A 17,980-nucleotide genomic window follows, 5' to 3' on the forward strand; every position below is an offset into this window, starting at 1 on the left:
TTGTTGTGATTTGGCCCTATAAAAATAAAATTGAATTGAATTGAATTGCCACGTCTGGATTTCTTGGAATGTGGATTCTTTGGGGTGAGTTTAGCTCTGGATGTGTGCAAATGTATGTGCATTCATGTGTGCCTGCATGGAGATCTGAGGTTGGCTGGTTGGGTGGACCAATGGGAGAGTTTACTGACTGACGCGCAGAAGAAATAGTTCTTTATGGAGCCTAGATGGTGTGAATGACGAGACCAAATACTGCAATATCCTGTACCAAAAATATATTGAATAAATGGGGGAAAGGGGGAGTGGAACAAAATAATTAATACAACACACAACATAAATAAATGCCCACAATTATTTAATAAATTAATGCTGTGATTCTCTGTACAAGATTCCTTTTGTCAAGAGTCCATTTGGTCCTTTTTTTAAAGTTTCTTTTTGTAAAGTTCACTTTTTTTAAGGAATTCCTCCTTAGGGTCCAGCTTCATGTAATGGGAAAATATGTCTGTAATCCAAAGACTGCAAAGTGGGGGAAAAGAGGGGGGAAAAGAATGGTCCTACCGGCTCGCCACTTCAATATGAAGAAGATCAATTCAAAGGGGGAAAAAAAACCCTGACCTGTAGGCCAGAAAAATGTCCATTAGCACATCAAGTTCAATTCAGTTTACCGGTAATCAAATATGTTTTTCTGCAGTTCTATGCAACAATGCAAATCATGAATTATCATCATCAGTCACAAATGTACAACAGTTAAATTATTAATCATCTTGGCTACGTAGCTTAATCCACACATTCCAGTAGCGTTCACTACAAACAAATACAAAAACAACAATAAAGAAAAACAACTGTCTAACAGACAGCATAGCCGAATTCATGGCAACACATAACGATAATCATTCAATTGCACTTTGTTTCAAAGTAAGCCCACTTAAGTGCTTAAGTACATAAAAGTGTTCAAAAATAGAAGCTTTCGAATCGGAGTTCTTCCCGCAGTGGGAACGCCGCCGAACAAAGTCATTTTTTAATCGCAAAAACGATCGACTGGTTACTGACAACTAAAAAGGTCGTTATTGGTAGATGTTAAGGACACTTACCGCTGAGGTGATACAATTTTATAGACGAATTTAGGGGAGAAAACGCTTTGTTTTCCAACACCGTTCTAAACGCCAGAAACTTACAGCCACAGCAGGAGTCGAACCCGCAAGTATCCCTCCACAGCCGGTTTTCATACCTGCCGGGACGTGGAAGGAGCAAATCAGGAGAAGGGGATCAAATCAGCTGACGTGGGTCTTGTGACAGTGCGTAGTTGATATGGGTTACAACGATAACCCAAGCAACGATTTCCTCCAAAGAATACAAATCTGCATTTTGAGAAACACTATCTGCTACAGAAACATTATCAGAGTCAGAATCACACTCCATGTCATTCCCGTCGTTACCATAACAACCAGCAGTCCTGCTCTGCTGCTCCTCCACCCTTCCTTCCCCCAAGGCAACAACACACTCTACACCCAACTCAGAGCTCCCCATTTCATCCCCATTCTGCGCCGTACTGACCGCCACGCAATCACTCACCTCACTCCACACCAAAGCCGTAGCGTCCGCGGGAGAAACGCCGACCTCACCTCGCACCGAGGGCGCAGCGTCCTCTTTAGATAGGGCAGTTTCACCACACGCTAGAGGCACAGCTCCAGCCGGGTCAACGGCGGCCTCGCCCCGCACTATAGACACAGCCTCAGCTGGGACAAGAGCAGCTTCGTCCTGCACTAGAGGCACAGCCTCAGCTGGGGCAACAGCGGTCTCACCCCGCGCCGGAGGCGCAGCCACGTTCAGCGCCTGCTGCCCGCTAACCCCCTCCCCACTATCATCCACAGCAGGTCCCGCCGCAAGCTGCCTGTGAGGACACATTATTTTCTTATGACCCACATCTCCACACTCAAAACATTTCATGTTCCCAGAACTAGCATACACCATGTAGAGCCCTTCTTCATGTCTGACACGGAAGGAGACATCCAGTGTCTGTGTAGGGGAGTCTAAAAACATGAACACTTGCCTCCAAAGGGACTGAACATGCTTTAACTTGGCGTCCTTACAGCCCAGACTCACTGTCCGGAAGCCACTGGCAAATCTCCCAAAGCGCTTCAGTTCCTGCTCTAAAGCCGCATTGGGAATAAACGGAGGCACCCCCGACACAGTGATCCGAGTGGAGGGCACTGCGAGGGGTGAAACCTGCATAAATTCATCGTTCAAATACAGGCCACTCTCTATAAGCTGATTGCCACCGGACGCCATGCCTGTCAAAGTGAAATACAAACTACACAATCACAAACAGCTATGAAACAATCATACAATAAACATTCAGTGAAAAAAATCACACACTCTCACTCAGACACACCAAACTCACCACCATCAAACTCCCAGCATGCAGTGCGAGAGAGAGAAAGAGAGGGAGAGAGGAACAGGGAGAGAGAGAGAGGAACAGAGAGGGAGAGAGAGGAACAGAGAAGGAGAGAGAGAGGGAGAGAGAGGGAGAGGAACAGGGTGAGACACACATGTTAGTCAAATGGTTGTTTACCAAAAGTATCACCGTATCATAGGTACTCATGTATCTCGTACCTAGTGTTTCTTTTTAGGTTTGCTATTTTGAGCTGATTTGTTAAATCAGGAACTCACAAAATACCAAAATATCACCACCGGTGGATCACACCTCTCAGATGTTCTTATTTCAGTGCACTTGTAACAAAAGCAAAAACAAACGTAACCAATAAAATACTAATAAAGTAACAAATACTGGGGCCCATTGCAAACATGTCCAAGCATAAAACCATCTTTCTCTCTCTTAGAGAAAGAAAACAATCCAAACCTCACTGATAAAATCAACCTAGTGTTAAGCAAAACCCAAAAATCAACCAAAACTTCACCAGAAAGTTTTTCTCCCTCCCGGGACAATATTGTGTAAGTTAGTAAGAATACAGGTACCGTAACTCCTTTTTGCACTTTTTTTTTTCACACTGGAAACCAGAATACCGAGAGAGAAACCACTGCAAACTAGCCAGACTCTTTTTTTTTTCTTTTTTTTTTTCAGTGTGTTCCTCCTTCAATTAAATCTCAATCACAAAAATGTGGCACTCCGAAATAAGACTCACACCGTTAATTCATCATTTTCACTCTGTACCACTGCTCCTTACCAGGGGTCCGTTCTTCGTACCTCGCTAAGTAAGTTAGCTGGATTTGATTGTTGACGATTTCGCGTGATCTTGGATCGTTCGGTTCTCCGAAGCTCATCCGGGACTTGCTGTCATAGCAACAGATCCGTAAGCGTAAACCTGCTTGGGAGCAGGCTTACTTTATGTAAACAGGATTAGATCGCGGCCACTCAGGTATGCCCGCTTCATTTATACGAAAGCAACAGCAATATTTTTCCACTGTTTTTCCATAAATAAATATTATCAATGTAACTAAAGATAATGCAGTATTTGATTCTTTTATTGATTTCATACAGATACATACAGGTCATTTCCTAAAAAAAGGGAACTGTACTATTAATCATTCTATTTCATGTATTTGATTATTTCAGATGTAATTCATATTTTAGAGTAGTAATAGTAAATTACTTCGTGTAATCAAGATGAGAGACCACGGCTATAAAAGCGAAGGTGGATTTGGGAAGGCTGTCGCAGCCATGTCCTGTCCGTTTGTACGCGAGCAACCCATTGCGGAAGGTGCAAGATTGATAAGGAGAGTTTTCAGAATTCAGCGGATAGACAGGATCCTTTAGCTCAGCGCGACAGTGTGCTCATAGAGAGATATCGATTTTCCCGTGAGGGTATTATTTACCTAACCAACTTGTTGACAAGGGGGTGCAGGACCACCACCTGTCTTTTTTTGCTCTGCCCTTTTCTTGGTTGCTGTTATAAACAAACAAACAGATTATTTCAGGGTCTCTTTTCAAGAGACTAAAAGCAATATAAGTGATAAATATTACCATTCTGTAGAATATTCTTATATTTCACTTTTACTTGTTCCCATGTTCTAGTGGGTCCTGTTGTGGCTCTAATGTGAAAGAGAATATAATATAATATAATATAATATAATATAATATAATATAATATAATTTACCCTACCGCCTACTGGTGTTGGCCAGAGGGGCCGATGGCGCGATATGGCAGCCTCGCTTCTGTCAGTCTGCCCCAGGGCAGCTGTGGCTACAACTGTAGCTGCCTCCACCAGTGTGTGAATGTGAGAGTGAATGAATAGTGGCATTGTAAAGCGCTTTGGGTGCCTTGAAAAGCACTATAGAAATCCAATCCATTATTATTATTATTATTATTATTAAATTACTTACGAGTTTAATTTGTCAGCAACTTTCTGCCAGCCCTCTCTCCTTGCTTTTGCAGCCTTTACAGTGTTCCCTTGCGTTTTAATTAAACTCTGAAACTCCTGAAATCCCTCAATCAAGAGTTCTTGCTCTGCTGCCGAAAAATACTGAGCGCGCTCCTTCGACATTTTCGCCGACCAATCAAAGGGTTGCCGATCAATGTTTCTACTATCGATGCGTAGCCCCTTTTAAGCCACCCAGTGATCTCACATTACTTTATCCAGCTGTACTAATCGTCAACAACAGGTGTGTTCGGAGAACCGGAATAGCGACCTCAAAGTTGGCGCGATGACTTGATCTTGGATGTGTCATTTGATCTTGGATGTAGTAAGCGAGGTACGAAGAACGGACCCCTGCTCCCTAATTTTTCCCGGGAGGCATCGCTATGGCAACAAAACAACATGTTCCAAACAACAACAACCAAGCTGTTTCCAGAGCTTAATATTTAACATGTCTTTGTTATAAACTTTATTTGTACAAATCTGTGATGTTGATGTGCACAACGTGGGATTTAGACCTCGGAGGGTTAATCAACAAATCACGAAAAATTAGGTTTAAATTTCTGTTCATGACGGTGCAGATTTCTGACATTTTGTGTACTTTTAGCATTTAACAATTTGATTGTTTTCTAATAAAAACTGTGTGAAACTCAAGTTAGACCTGTGTTTGTAAATGAACCGCCCCATGTTGTGTAGCTTTCTGGATTTTATACTTATTGGGCTACATATTAATTTACTATACAGGCTATACAGTAGATAAAATCTAAACTCACATGTTTTATGTAACTAAAGTGTTTAGTCATGTGGGCTACAGACAATAATCAAGTTATGGACTATACTGATATGAGAAACGTGCATACTTACTGCATTTGAATCATTTTAACCATATGTAACCACCTGCATGTCATGGTCCCGGGACTTCTACCTGGTTTTTTGTGTCTTGTATTGTTGTTGTTTGATGTCAGTTTTAGGGTCCCTCGGTTGTTCTGTTAAGATGTTGCTTATTTGATTTCCCCTCATGACTTTACCCCCTGTGTGCCCCCTCTGTGTATCTGCCAGTCCCCATGCCTCGTTTCTCCTCCTTGTGTTTTATTCCATGTTTTCCCCAGACCGCTATGTCTGTGACCTCCATATTACTTTGTGCAGCTACGTATCATAAAGGTGCCTGTTATCCTGCTGCGACGTGTCTGTGGACTAGCTTTCCACGGATTTTTCCTCTCTTGATTTGGCCTCCCCTGTGGCTCTCAGCATCCTTTCATAGCAGGTGTCCTGCCCTTGGTCCAAGGTGCGCCCCTGCAGTGTTGAAACTGTGTTTTCCCACGATGTTTGCTACCCTACAACCTGTCCTACTCTGTAGTAGAATCAGCGACATTTGACCGTCCTGTTGCTCACGTTGAATTTTATATAGCATATTTAAAATGTAAAACTTAAAATTGTCCGTAGCCTGCGGACAAATGTACATCTTTTATTAGATGAACACGTGGTTAGGTTGTTTGCCTTGTGCTGAAAAAACACTGAGAGAGGACTTTTTATTAGTGATCTTAACAGTATTTTTTTTTTCATATTAATGTAATTTGTTCATCTAATTGAATATAATCTATTTGTGTATGATTGTCAGTCCAAAGAGGGACAGAGGACAGAGGGGAACATGAGGAGAAGTACAAGGTCAGAAGGAGCCAGGTAAGAAAACAGACAGGGAACAGTGACAGGCACAACGGAAACCGTTTAACTGCTTGAGAGAGTTGACTACCAAAAAGTGATAGACAGATGTGCCAGTCAAGGTGAGGCGACGTAGGTTAAAATAAAATAAAAAAAATCTACAGAGCCATAGTAGTATCTGCAGTAAAGATCTTTTCATTCATTGTACCATAGGCAAAGTTGCAAAACAGTGATGTCATGTATCATGACGAGGACCCAGGCACAGAGAGACGTGATGAATTTAAGAATCTTATGATTTAATAAAGAAATTTGCAGACTTGCACAGACATGGGGCGAGGACAACAGACGATGAGGACAGGGAGGTGCACCGAGGAGACAGACAGAGGACAACTGGAGACATGTAGGGATGCAGGGACTGACAGAGACAGGGAAGACGTCTCATCGTGATGAGTAAAGTTGATCTTGCCTGGTTGAGCAGCTCTCTGGGTGCTCAGCACCCCCAAAGCTCTGATCCTAGAATCGCCCCTGGGTGAAAGTTATCAGGCCATATTTCATTTTTAATTGTTTGACAGAATTTGACTTTTCCATTTGGTGGCGCTAATGCACCATTTTGCTGTTTGCTGAGCGCTAATAACAACCACGAGGAAGGAGACGTTCATTCGTTCCTGTGGAGGGAAAAAAGGCGCATCTCAGTGGCTGAAGCTGAAAGTTGTCGTGTTTCTCTGTCGACTGCTCATAACAGGTATGACAATAAAGTTTCCTTTCATTTTAAACAGAGCTGCTGTTTCATTTACTTATCACACTTTAGAGTTCCTTCATCTGACAGCAGTTAGCTTACATTATTCATAACTTACCCAAAGTCTCTCAGTTTGGTTCTGTGTCTAAACTGTAGCCGCTAACATAATGGTGTCCTGCTGCTGCGGCTCTGACCGTGAAATCCTGCAGAGTCGAGCGGGAGCTCTTTGGGTTTGGGCCAGATCAGCAGCTTGTTTAGTTTGCCCCCTTCCTGTGGCTGCGCCTGCGAGCTACTGATGTGTCCGCTTCACGGACGATCCCATTGAGGGCCCAGACGAAGCGATACCTGCCCGATATCCGTGCTCTCTATTTATTAATAAAGTCAAACTTCATTAATGGTAAGTGACAGAGATCTGATGAGTTCTTGCTGGTTTGTATCCACAGGAGGATACAAGCAGCTGCTTCTGTTTGTAGTCACCGTGCACACATGTTGTGTTTAATTGTGTCCGTGTTCATTTTTAAACACGTTTTTTAAATCAAATGTTTTTGTATACATCAAGATTAATGTTCCAAACAAATGACACTATACAGCAAATACATACATAGACATATGCAGCAAAAGGAATCTGAGAAGATGTTTAACTTCTAAATGTTTAAATTGTTTGTTTGTTTTATATCGTTCAAAGTCTGTCAGTTTGTCATTCCCTGTTATTCCTGCTGACTAATCACTCAAATAAAGTGACACGACATGACCGTGGGTCTGATTTTTCTGGTAAACTTGTTTAGTAGTCCACTGGAGACGTATACCCTGTTCTTTGAACTTTAATACTGGACAGAAAATCGTCTCCTTCCAAAAACAAAGGGTAGCATTAGTATGAACAGCAAAACAATGTAGAAGATTTTCTTTTCTTGTGTCTGTGCTGTGTCACATCATTTTGGCTCAAAAGAGTTTACTTTATTGCTATGTTTGGTTTTTGCTATTTTATTACTATATTTATATTTGTATTGTACAGCACTTTGGTCTACCAGGTGTGTTTTTAAAGTGCTATATAAATGATGATGACGATGATGTTTACCGAACAGCTGAAAGACTTTAAAACAAACCTGTTACTTTAATGATATTTCTGTGGTACTACAGAGTCCAAAAAAAGTATCACAGTAATAATTCATCCAAATTGTAACTTTTAACTGTCATTATCAGCCCAAAGGTTCACAACCAGTGCATCCCTGATAGAATGTAAATATATACAAATCTAGAAATTGTATTATGTATATAACTGTGAAACAAACATAATGGACCATTAATGTATCATAATAGTACATTTCAGAATTTGGGGTGTACTTCCAGGTGGGATGAGTGTCTGTACAGCTCCTCCTGTTGATGTAAAAAAAAAAAAAAGTAAATGCCAGTTTTTTTAGGTTTTCATGTTGATGTTGTAACACAGTGAAGAATTACTCTTACAGAAATAAATGTCATTTTTTCAAATTGCAGTTAAATTCATGTAACTTAATGCTGATGCTGTTGACGACTGGGGCTCACACGTCTTTTACTTTGTCTCCAGGACCGACTCACCATGGTTGACCCACAGGAAAATAGCCTGCATGACATTCCTGACTATGACGGCATAGAGGATGAAGCTTTCCCCCCACTCCCACCACCACACTCCCCAGGCCGGGGAGGCCAGGAGGAAGGAGACCCTTTTGCAGATGGTAGATGCTGCTGTGCTATTACAGGATTACTATGAGGTCTTTAAGATGTGATGTGATGATTCAGAACTTTGTATGTGAGGAGAAAGATTTAAAATTCATGGTTTAATGAAGAATCACATAGAAAAATAAGATTCAGGAAAAAAAGGCCAATGTGGGAGAAATACAACCTCCCATAGTCTCATAGTCCTTCCACAAAGCTGTTTGGAACAGCTTGATAATAATGAATTTGTTAGTTCAGCCTAGAATTAACAAATGCATGAACTGGTTTTTCAGCATCACTCTGAGACTGGATGTTTCTAACAATAACAACACACATGTTTTTGTTTGTGTGAGCAAATGAAACCTATCAGATAGATACTGTTCAAACCAGCACATTTCTTCTGTAACCTCCGATCTATAATTTGTCTGGATTTAAAGATAAGCTTGAAGTTTGCCACGCTGCTAACAGAATGAGTTAGAAACACATCCTGTTGTCATGTGTTTTCAATGCAGGAGATGAAGGTGAGGTATCACAGCTGGCTGATGTCCCTGCTGCTAAAAGGAGAGGCGTGAAGAGACCCCAACCCAAGCTGGACTCCCAAAGGTAGCAAAGACATTTTATATTACGACAGAGGGTTGAAATGCATTAAAATGCGCATTTAAATAAGAATTTGATGTCATCTTGTGTGAGCTGGGACACAAGGAGGCCAAAATCATTGATTGACGTGTGCAGACTATCAGTGTTGCAGCCAGGTTGAACACACGAGTCTGTGACTGCACTGGTTTTTATCACCGTTTGAATAATAATCGTGCACAGAAGCTCAGAGACACGCTGACACAGAGTTGTTGCAAATGTTTGAAAACTTAAGTTTGTGGAAAGAACTTTGCACAAAAAAAGTGATGTGATATTATCTGAGTGGCGACACCTGTCGTTTAGCAGAGTACTGCAGCGTCTTCTTACGCTTTAGCGGCGGGTACAAATGACTGCATCTGTGTGATGATGGTGCATCTTCACTCTGCCAGTCATTTAAAGAAGAAAGACTCTAATACCATTGTTGTTTTTCTCATTTGGATGGGCAAAATTCCCAGACTGAAAATTGTCAGAGCGTTGGAGACATCCCTGGATGTGGTGAGAAAGATGGCTGCCCTGGTTATGCCACACATGAAAAGCAGAGCTGGTGCTGCTGGATTACAGGCCTCAGTCCAAGAAGCAACGGGTTTTCTTCAGACTCAGATTCAGATTATCTTTGCTGGACCTCCCATCACATTTCAGCGTGCCCTGAGTATAGCATGATAAAAACTGTGTGCTGTAACTGCCTTTAGTGTGTTTAGTATTAGTTGTTTCCAGTCTCTGTACACCTATAGTGTGAACCTGGTTAGTATTGCCAACAATAAGTCAGGCTCGTTCCCAGTGGTCTCCCAGTGGGTGTCCCAGTGGCACTCCTCAGTTACTGTTCTGTTCACAATGTTCCTGGACAGAACTAAGTTATACCAAATCAAAGGATGTTAAATAAGCTTTTAAGTGAGAACGTCGATTATACTTAGGATAAAACTTGCAAGCTGTATTAAAGAAAAACATAGATTTTCAGGTTGTGGGCACCCTGAAAACAAAACAGCCTACCTCCCCAACAAGCTACTGCCTACTGAACATGGTACATCTAAAGGCATTGATATTTCCATTCAGTCTGTGTTGGCCCTGTGACAGGCTGGCGACCTGGCTGCTGGGATAGGCTTCAGCCATCCACGATCCTGAATTGGATATGCCTGGATGTGCTGCTAACCCTGCTTGTAATCCATTAATGGTTTAACTTAGTCTTAATATTTTTTTCCCAGGCTGATATCAGATCGAGGGCTTCCAGCTCTGGGCACTCTCTTTGACAATATCCAGTTCAAAGGCAAAGGACACGAGGTAGGATATGATAACATCTGTCCCACCAATTACCAGATGTGAATGAACATTGGTTTTTGAGCTAAATCTGTTTGGCCTGTCAGCTTTTAAATAGATGTCCTAAATTTGGTTTGAGACTAAAAGGCCAAAAGTTGCCCTTTCTGTCGTGGTCAAAAATGAGTGAGGTGAACCAAAGGTTGGTTATACCAGATTAAGATGTCTTTTTTAATAAGTCTTTTGTTCCAATGACTGGAAGTCATTTTTTTAGTGGGAAGAAGAAACATCCTATCACACACAGCCCTCTTTCATATCACTACTCGCTGTTTTTGATGTTGGCCCCATTAGGCTGCAGACCTGCGGCTGCTGATGCAGAAGATGGAGAACTGGGCCCACAGGTTGTACCCCAAATTGCAATTTGAAGATTTTATTGACAAAGTGGAAAGGCTCGGCAGCAAAAAGGAAGTGCAGGTGAGAGGAAGCAGTAGAATATTTCCTGCAAGCGTGTGGCATTCCTAATGTTCAGAATTTGTAATTTTTTACTCATTCTTTTATAGACATGTCTTACACGAATACGACTGGACATGCCCCTGACACATGAAGATTTTACAAGTACAGATGGTAAGAAAAAAAATCATTACTGATGGGGATACGGTGGATTAGGGCTGTGCGATATGACCAAAATCTCATATCCCGATATAAGAATTCTATCGTCCGATAACGATATAAATCACAAAAATGTAACATTTGCTGTAAATTCTGTGAATCTCGGGCAGCTCGACTTGCGTGAAGTGTTTCCAGCTGGGCGTCGTGTACCTGGAGTCGAGTGTTTTAACCGATGCATGAAACGATACATTTTTAGACATAAGTTGTAACGGCCGCCGTTTTCTTTGTGAGTATTTGTTACACGGCGTGCTGCGGGGAAAAGCCTGTTCTAACGTTTGAGTCTAAGGTTTATTTTTTAGCACCTGACGGCTCTTTTTTAACTTCTCATCCGTAAACAGTCTGCATACTCATTCACGTGATTCAGTTTACTTTGAAAAGCCTCAACAGGATCTTGAGCTTTATTGTGAAAGGTTTATGTGGAACATAAACAAGCGGACACGCGAAGGTGTTACCGTCGTTGTTGCTAACGACAACGCATAAAAACAGGCGCTTGTCCGTCCGTAGTGTGGTTATATTAAATATAAGAGAAAGAGAGAACTTTAAGAAATTAATATAGCCACTACAGTGACCATCAAAACCATGAAAAAATATTACCGTAAACAGTTTATTTTGCGACACCACGAAACAAACGATAGCGTAAAATGAAACATAGACGTTATTATATCGTCAAACCGTATATATCGTTATATCGAACAGCCCTATGGTGGATTCACACCTGCAGGTGCACATAGGAAATACTTGCCATATTCCACAGGACTTAATTATCAGCATTGCTTGAAATTGTGTTCAGGTGCTGGTGACGAAGAGGTACAACGTGAACTGGAAACATTTGGGGATCCTGATCTTTTCAGCAGAGAGAGCTTTATTAATGCTCCCCAAGGGCAGATTGCCGAAGCCCTCGCTCCCCCACCTACTCCCTCTCTGACCGAAGAGCAGCAGAAACGCATTGAGCTGAACAGACAGCGGGCCCTGGAAAAGAGGCTCGCACGCCAGCAGCAAATTGGTAAGAATGGCAAAAATGTATCATACAGGTGGGACACAATATAACAGAAATAATTAATGAATTTGCTACAAAACATCCAGCGAAGGTTCATAAGGATCATCTAGCTTTATTGGTGTATTAACTTTATATGAAAATACAAAAAGCTAAACATTGAATGTACAGTATATTGCCAAAAGTGTTTGCTCTTCTGCCCCCACACTCATATGAACTTGAGTGACATCCCATTCACGACGTCCGCCTGTGCAGCTATAACAGCTTCAACTCTTCTGGGAGTGTTTATGGGAGTTTATGACCATTTGTAAGGTCAGACACTGATGTTGAAGGCCTGGCTCAAAGTCTCTGCTCTAATTCATCCCAGTGGTGTTCTGGTCAGGACTCCCATGCCAGAGTTCATGTCTTTGTGGACCTTGCTTTGTGCACTGGTGCCCAGTCATGCTGGAACAGGAAGAAGCCATCCCCAAACTGTTCCCTTAAAGTCGGGAGCCAAAATGTCTTTGTATGCTGAAGCATTAAGAGTTCCTTTCACTGGAACGAAGAGACTGAGCCCAACTTCTGAAAAACAACCCCACACCGAAATCCCCCTGCCACCAAACCTGGAGCTCTGTTGTCCTGGCAACTGCTAAGTTGACTTGTCTATCGGCTTTCCAGATTGAGAACTGCGATCCGTCGCTCCATAGAATGCATCTCTCCTGTTCTAGAGTCCAGTGGTGGCGTGCTTTACACCGCTGTGTCCCATGCTTTGCGTTGCACTCTGTGATGTAAGGCTTGGACTACAGCTGCTCGGACATGGAAATGGATTCCACGAAGCTCTCTGTGCACTGTTCTTTAGCTAATCTGGAGACCACGTGAAGTTTGGGGCAATTGACTCCACAGAAAATTAGCAACCTCTGTGCGCCTCAGTATCCCCTGACCCCCACTCTGGGATTTTACGTGATCCACCACTTCATGGCTGAGTTGCTGTCGTTCCCAAACACTTCCACTTAGTAGCAGCAGTCTGCATGCCTAGGTGCTTGATTCTATACAGCTGTGGAAGTTACTGGATCACCTGAATTCAATGACTTGGATGATGAGTGGTGAGTGAATACTCCTTACAATATAGTGAAGTGGATATAGTGTATATATCCACCAGAAACCCTGAAGGTCATCACAGTAGTGACGAGTTCCCGTATTGCACAGTTCGTCCAAACAACCAGAGATTCATCACGTTAGTGTGGAGTTTGGTAATAAAAGGCAAAGCATGTAGAAAACATTGATTTCTTTACTGCCTATCTGATGTCAGCTTCAATTAGGCGTAGTATTTTTGTTTTTGCCGTACACTTGTGATCCAAACTGTTTTTACTTCCTCTTTAGTTAAAACGGAGCCAGCTGTCTGCGATCTATTGTCTACAAATCTTTAACAGTGACATTAAATCGTTCTTCAGGGTCCTCATTTACCACAGAAATGATGTAATGTGATTTAAATGAGACCCATAGAAAAGAAAATGACCTGTTGATCGGTCTCTATTATGAGCCTTCACCCATAAAAATGTGTTTACAATTGATAACACTAGATGGTGATATGAGACCATTTCCATTTTATTACCCGAGCATGATTTACTCATCGACTTTAAACTTTCAGATTTTAGTTATTAGTCCTCCTTAAGGAGAGCCAATCCACCCGTTCTCCCTTAAATTGAAAATCTGTTTTTACCCCCCCCCCCCTTTTTTTTCCTGTCCAGTATAGAAACTAAACAGCTGACATTGTTCGGGTAGTGTAGCTTCCAGAGATCTGAAGTAAACGTGAACTCTGGAGGGCAGTCAAAAGCTTAATTTTTTATAATGCAACATACTATTATTTACATACATACATATTATTTTAATGAGCAGTTTCAGGGTTTGTGCTGTTTTAATGAGTGTTTTATGGAAAACGACACTGGCGGGATTTGTACTCTTGAGTCACATGACAGTAAATCATTTCGAGTATGTGTACATAACACAGGCTAATGTTTAAAACTATTATTATTATTTTGCTAGCTATCAAACTTGCTGGAGAAATGATTGAAATGCACTGAGTGTGATAGAGTATGGCAGTGCTAGTACAGCAGTTAGTTATGGTATGGTGATTTATGCAGTGTGCTTTAAACTTGGCTAACATTACTTAGCAGTAGCAGTAATATTAGTTACTTCACTCAAGTGAAAGCTTTAATCGTTAGTCCGACACTTAACTAGAAAAACTGGTAAAAAGAGGGACTGATCCATGTGGGCACAAAGAAGCCATTTTTTGTGCTACTGAAGTTCCCTGGCTTTCATTCAAAACGTGTTTATCGTGAGCACCTACACATTAAACAATTTAACAATTATAAATGGCTTTAAGCTCACATTGATGCCTGTGGGGCTCTGTCAGCCACTGAGACAACAGACACATTTTAGTGCTTTAATGATGAATATTTCATACTTTAAGGCTGCCTGTTTATTTAAGGGAGATGAACAATACATTATTATTTTACATGATTATATGACAGGTGATGGACTGAATAAATAGATTTTAGGTCGATGTTTGTGCGTTCTTAAAGTCTTATATGTTGAATTGAACTGAGTGTGTCATCTGTTCAAAGCCTCCCAGTCAGTGCTGTTCTCCATGCCTGTCTTACTGTACATGGTGTTATTAGCACAAACACTTTAAAGCTGATCATTTAGGACTGTAACAATAATACAGACAGCAATGTAGTCAAACATCTCAGTTAGTTTTATTGGGAATGAACTTTAACCTGTTAGGCCCCCAGGGGTTTTCTGAGCTTCCTGCTCGAAAATGAAGAGGCCAAAATAAACGGAGTATTTCTCTGCAATTACAAACTCTGTGTAAACAGTCTTGGTATCAAAATAAAGCTAACGCTTGTGAGCTGTCATCAGAGGGGTAAATATTACTGCAGATGTTACTATGTCAAAGTTACTGTGACTCAAACATAGAAAAATTATTTTTTTATTTCCCCCACCTAATTTTTTAAAAGTATTTTATAGCTTATATGCTATAAAATATACTTTGGTTCACATTTAACTCCAGAAAATCATAAATCAAAATATGGATATTACCTGTCCACAGATTCATGGTGACGTAACTGCTCTTTTAACTGTTTGGTGTTTACAGCTGAGATTCAGAGGCTTCTGTGGACACTACTCATGTCTGCACTTATATTTCTGACTTCGTGTTATAACCGATTAAATGTGATCTCCTCCCTTTTCCCCCATTTTTGGTGGTGTGGGTGCTTAACTAGTTAAAGTAACAAACATCTGTCTCCTGTTTTTGTGTCACGTAGGAAAGAAGCATCAATATCTGATGAGCAGACTTATTAATTTGTGCAGATTTCTTGTTTTGTGTGGTTGTTTTTTCCAAGTGGAGATGAGCATCTCTAACAAGTTGATTTGTTCACATTTGCACATCTGCATTTTTGAGAGAAATGTGTTTTTTGAGTTTGTGCACTATATGCATATAAGACAACCATTTTTCAGTATTTTTGTGTGGTGCATTTTTCTCTGTTTTAAGTCAACCTAAGACGATTTGTTTTAATTTTTACATGGTCTTACTGAGGTGATGCAAAGTGAAACATGCATTCTTTTTTTTGGTAGTGTGCTGGAAAAGCTTGATAATGGACCTTGAATGTGCTTACTCATTGTTCAGGGTCAAATGTATGAACCCTGCAGTTTACTGTTTCATTTTTCATTATCTCAGCTTTGCCTGTCTTTTATCAATCGCAGTAAACTGAGTGTCTGTGTTGACTGAAACCATCACTGTTTCTAATTCTCAACCCTTTCAGGCCCTTCAGACTCTCAGACTGCTGACATGTTAGGAGACAAACCTCCAGCTGCGTCCTCACCAAATGTCATCAACGGTTCTACCGATGGAGATGAAAATGTAGAAGATCCTGACCTCGAGCCTACCAACAACACCTCCACGCAACAAACCAGCCCGCTTCCCCCCAAAGACTCTGAGCCCGCTGAGGCTGAGACCGGCCTCAGCCCTGAGCAACAACTCAGCAACGACTGTGTAGGAGGGGATTAAAGTTCATGTGCAGCACAGTTTCTGCTGAAAAGCTTTGGCAGTGAGCAGATTTGAAGGTTTCCCAATTCTCGTGCCTGCTCATTCGAGTAATGTTGTGCATTTCTGGTGGTTTATATCTTGAGCACATGTTCCTACTGTGACGTCAGCTTTGGATTAGCAAAGACATTTATATGTATAATCAATAGAAATAAATGCTTTTCTTATTTTTTAAAGTCCAAATCCTAAACGTATTTACCATGTGTTGGTATTTAGATGTTACAGAAAAATATTTGAACATCTGATCCACAGTTCCAGCTCTGATGTATCTTCTTTCTCCAGTTTCACTATTGGCAGAATTTTGGTTGCAAACATGTTTCTATAGAAGGGCTCTATGTATGTAACCCAATGTGTAGTATGTGAGCTGTCAACTGACCATCACCCTCTTCCAAGCATTAAGTGCTCGTTCAATTATGTACAGTTCTTTCTTAAACCAAGCTACTGCTTGGTTTGTTCTAGGCTACTGCAGGGACATGAAAACACAACACGATGAAATGGCTCCATCTGAGCTAATGAAAACACCATTTTTAATTACAGGCCACTGCACACATATTGAAATAGTTATGTACATTTCATATTTCTGTTGGTAGTTCTAGAAAAGAATCTTAAAATCCACAAACCAAAAGACAGTTCTGATTATTTACCAGTTCAAACAATTAAAATGTCCTTAAAATGTTAGTGTTGGTGTCTTCTATACAGGCTCTTGATATACAAACTATAAGATAAATACATCCTAGTTTTATACATCACTTCCAATACTTAAACAACCTCAGGTGTGTTCATTACTCTACAGGTTTATTTTAAAGTCTGCTAATGATGAGTGACATGGTCACATGACTGTGGCCCTCTGCAAAAAGTACTTGAAGTTTTATCAGAGTCCGGTGACAGTCTGGTGACCTGTCCAGGGCGTATCCTGTCTCTCACCCTATGACAGCTGGGACAGATTCCAGGACGTGCAGAAGAAAATGGATGAGTGGACGTTTTATCATCTCCAGAACAATACTCGTGCTGGGTTTTGTATGAAGTGGTCACAGGTAGTACAATATGGTACAATATGTGTGAACTCACCAAAAATGGTTCTATAACACAAGACGTTTAATTTATACAAGACATTGATCCCACTAGTGAGATATTGAGATCACTGCTGCTGAGAGAAAAGCCATTTGTTACCAGACTCCTTTAACCTGCTGTAGTTTGACTAGTTGCCTGCAGGATTGACCCACATTTGCAGTTAGTACTAGGTCTTGTCAAATTAACTGCTGACACTTCACTGGCATTAACACGTTCCCTATCCTCCTTACAACTAACTTTAACTTGATGTGATTTTAAAAACTAACTTTTACAAAACGTATCGGTTTGACTCTGGTTTCTAAAAAGATCGCGGGACATGTTTTTACTTAATATTGTGTTTGTGTTCCTGTGACTTCACTCACTCGTGTGGTTTGTCCACACACAATCTGGAGCTACATTACTCAGCACGAGTGATCTTCAATGATCACTGTTCTGTTAGCGCACAGCGTGCAGTTCTCATAAGTGACTGCTTGACTTGGAGCTAAAGCTGGGCTACAGCGTTTCTATGCTGTTGTTGCCGGGAGGCGTGAAGCCATTTCCAGATCCATCAGAGCCAACTCTCTGATTTCTTCCAGAATAGAGTACAGACTGGGAGTTTTGCTCTGACGAAACTCTCTTTCCTCTTTGGAGAGTTTGGGGCGCCGGGCTGTCTTCTCCTGAGCCAGCGCCTCTTCATTCTGACGCACCACCTCTTTGACCAGCTGACTGCGGCCCTGAGGGCTGGGCTGCTGGGACTTGGCACTGTGGTGAGGCTTGTTGCTGATGACCTCGAGGTTTAGACGGTCAGCGTGGCAAGTTGAAGAGTGGACAGAAATACGAACCTGAAGAG

General features: G+C 41.4%; 2 protein-coding genes and 1 long non-coding RNA gene across 4 annotated transcripts in view; 1 reads left to right on the forward strand and 2 right to left on the reverse strand.

The window, feature by feature from the left end:
• Positions 1–335: 335 nt before the first annotated feature.
• On the reverse strand, positions 336–2,482 carry LOC146394229 (uncharacterized). The gene is made up of 2 exons (XR_014799624.1): positions 2,399–2,482; positions 336–612 (listed from the first exon to the last, which is right to left on the reverse strand). It is a non-coding gene; the product is annotated as an uncharacterized LOC146394229 (long non-coding RNA).
• Positions 2,483–6,661: 4,179 nt separating this feature from the next.
• LOC146394230 (TIMELESS-interacting protein-like) lies at positions 6,662–16,758 on the forward strand. Of its 2 annotated transcripts, XM_084922863.1 has the most exons (9): positions 6,674–6,772; positions 6,976–7,163; positions 8,328–8,475; positions 8,968–9,058; positions 10,288–10,363; positions 10,688–10,810; positions 10,897–10,960; positions 11,796–12,008; positions 15,800–16,758. In XM_084922863.1, the coding sequence occupies exons 2-9, from the start codon at positions 7,161–7,163 to the stop codon at positions 16,042–16,044; spliced, it is 963 nt and encodes a 320-aa protein (XP_084778989.1). In that variant the 5' UTR covers positions 6,674–6,772; positions 6,976–7,160; the 3' UTR covers positions 16,045–16,758. The 2 variants fall into 2 exon arrangements, with proteins under 2 accessions (XP_084778997.1, XP_084778989.1); XM_084922871.1 differs by lacking the exon at positions 6,976–7,163 and having other exon boundaries at positions 6,662–6,772.
• The window catches only part of dis3l (DIS3 like exosome 3'-5' exoribonuclease), a 39,409-nt gene continuing 38,001 nt past the window's right edge, over positions 16,573–17,980 (reverse strand). Inside the window, exon 18 of the mRNA XM_084922772.1 lies at positions 16,573–17,972. Within this exon, the coding sequence (XP_084778898.1) occupies positions 17,655–17,972 (318 nt within the window). The 3' untranslated portion in view covers positions 16,573–17,654. The remainder of the gene's footprint in view (positions 17,973–17,980) is intronic.

This window comes from Perissodus microlepis, chromosome 1, assembly GCF_051167445.1.
Source record: "Perissodus microlepis isolate ML-2025 ecotype Zambia chromosome 1, ASM5116744v1, whole genome shotgun sequence".
Taxonomy (NCBI): domain Eukaryota; kingdom Metazoa; phylum Chordata; class Actinopteri; order Cichliformes; family Cichlidae; genus Perissodus; species Perissodus microlepis.

Excerpts from the sequence above, each read along its gene's own strand:
- LOC146394230 (XM_084922863.1), top strand. Across the intron at positions 10,364-10,687 it reads TCAAAGGCAAAGGACACGAG|GCTGCAGACCTGCGGCTGCT; the intron begins GTAGGATATGAT and ends TGGCCCCATTAG. Across the intron at positions 10,811-10,896 it reads GCAGCAAAAAGGAAGTGCAG|ACATGTCTTACACGAATACG; the intron begins GTGAGAGGAAGC and ends ATTCTTTTATAG.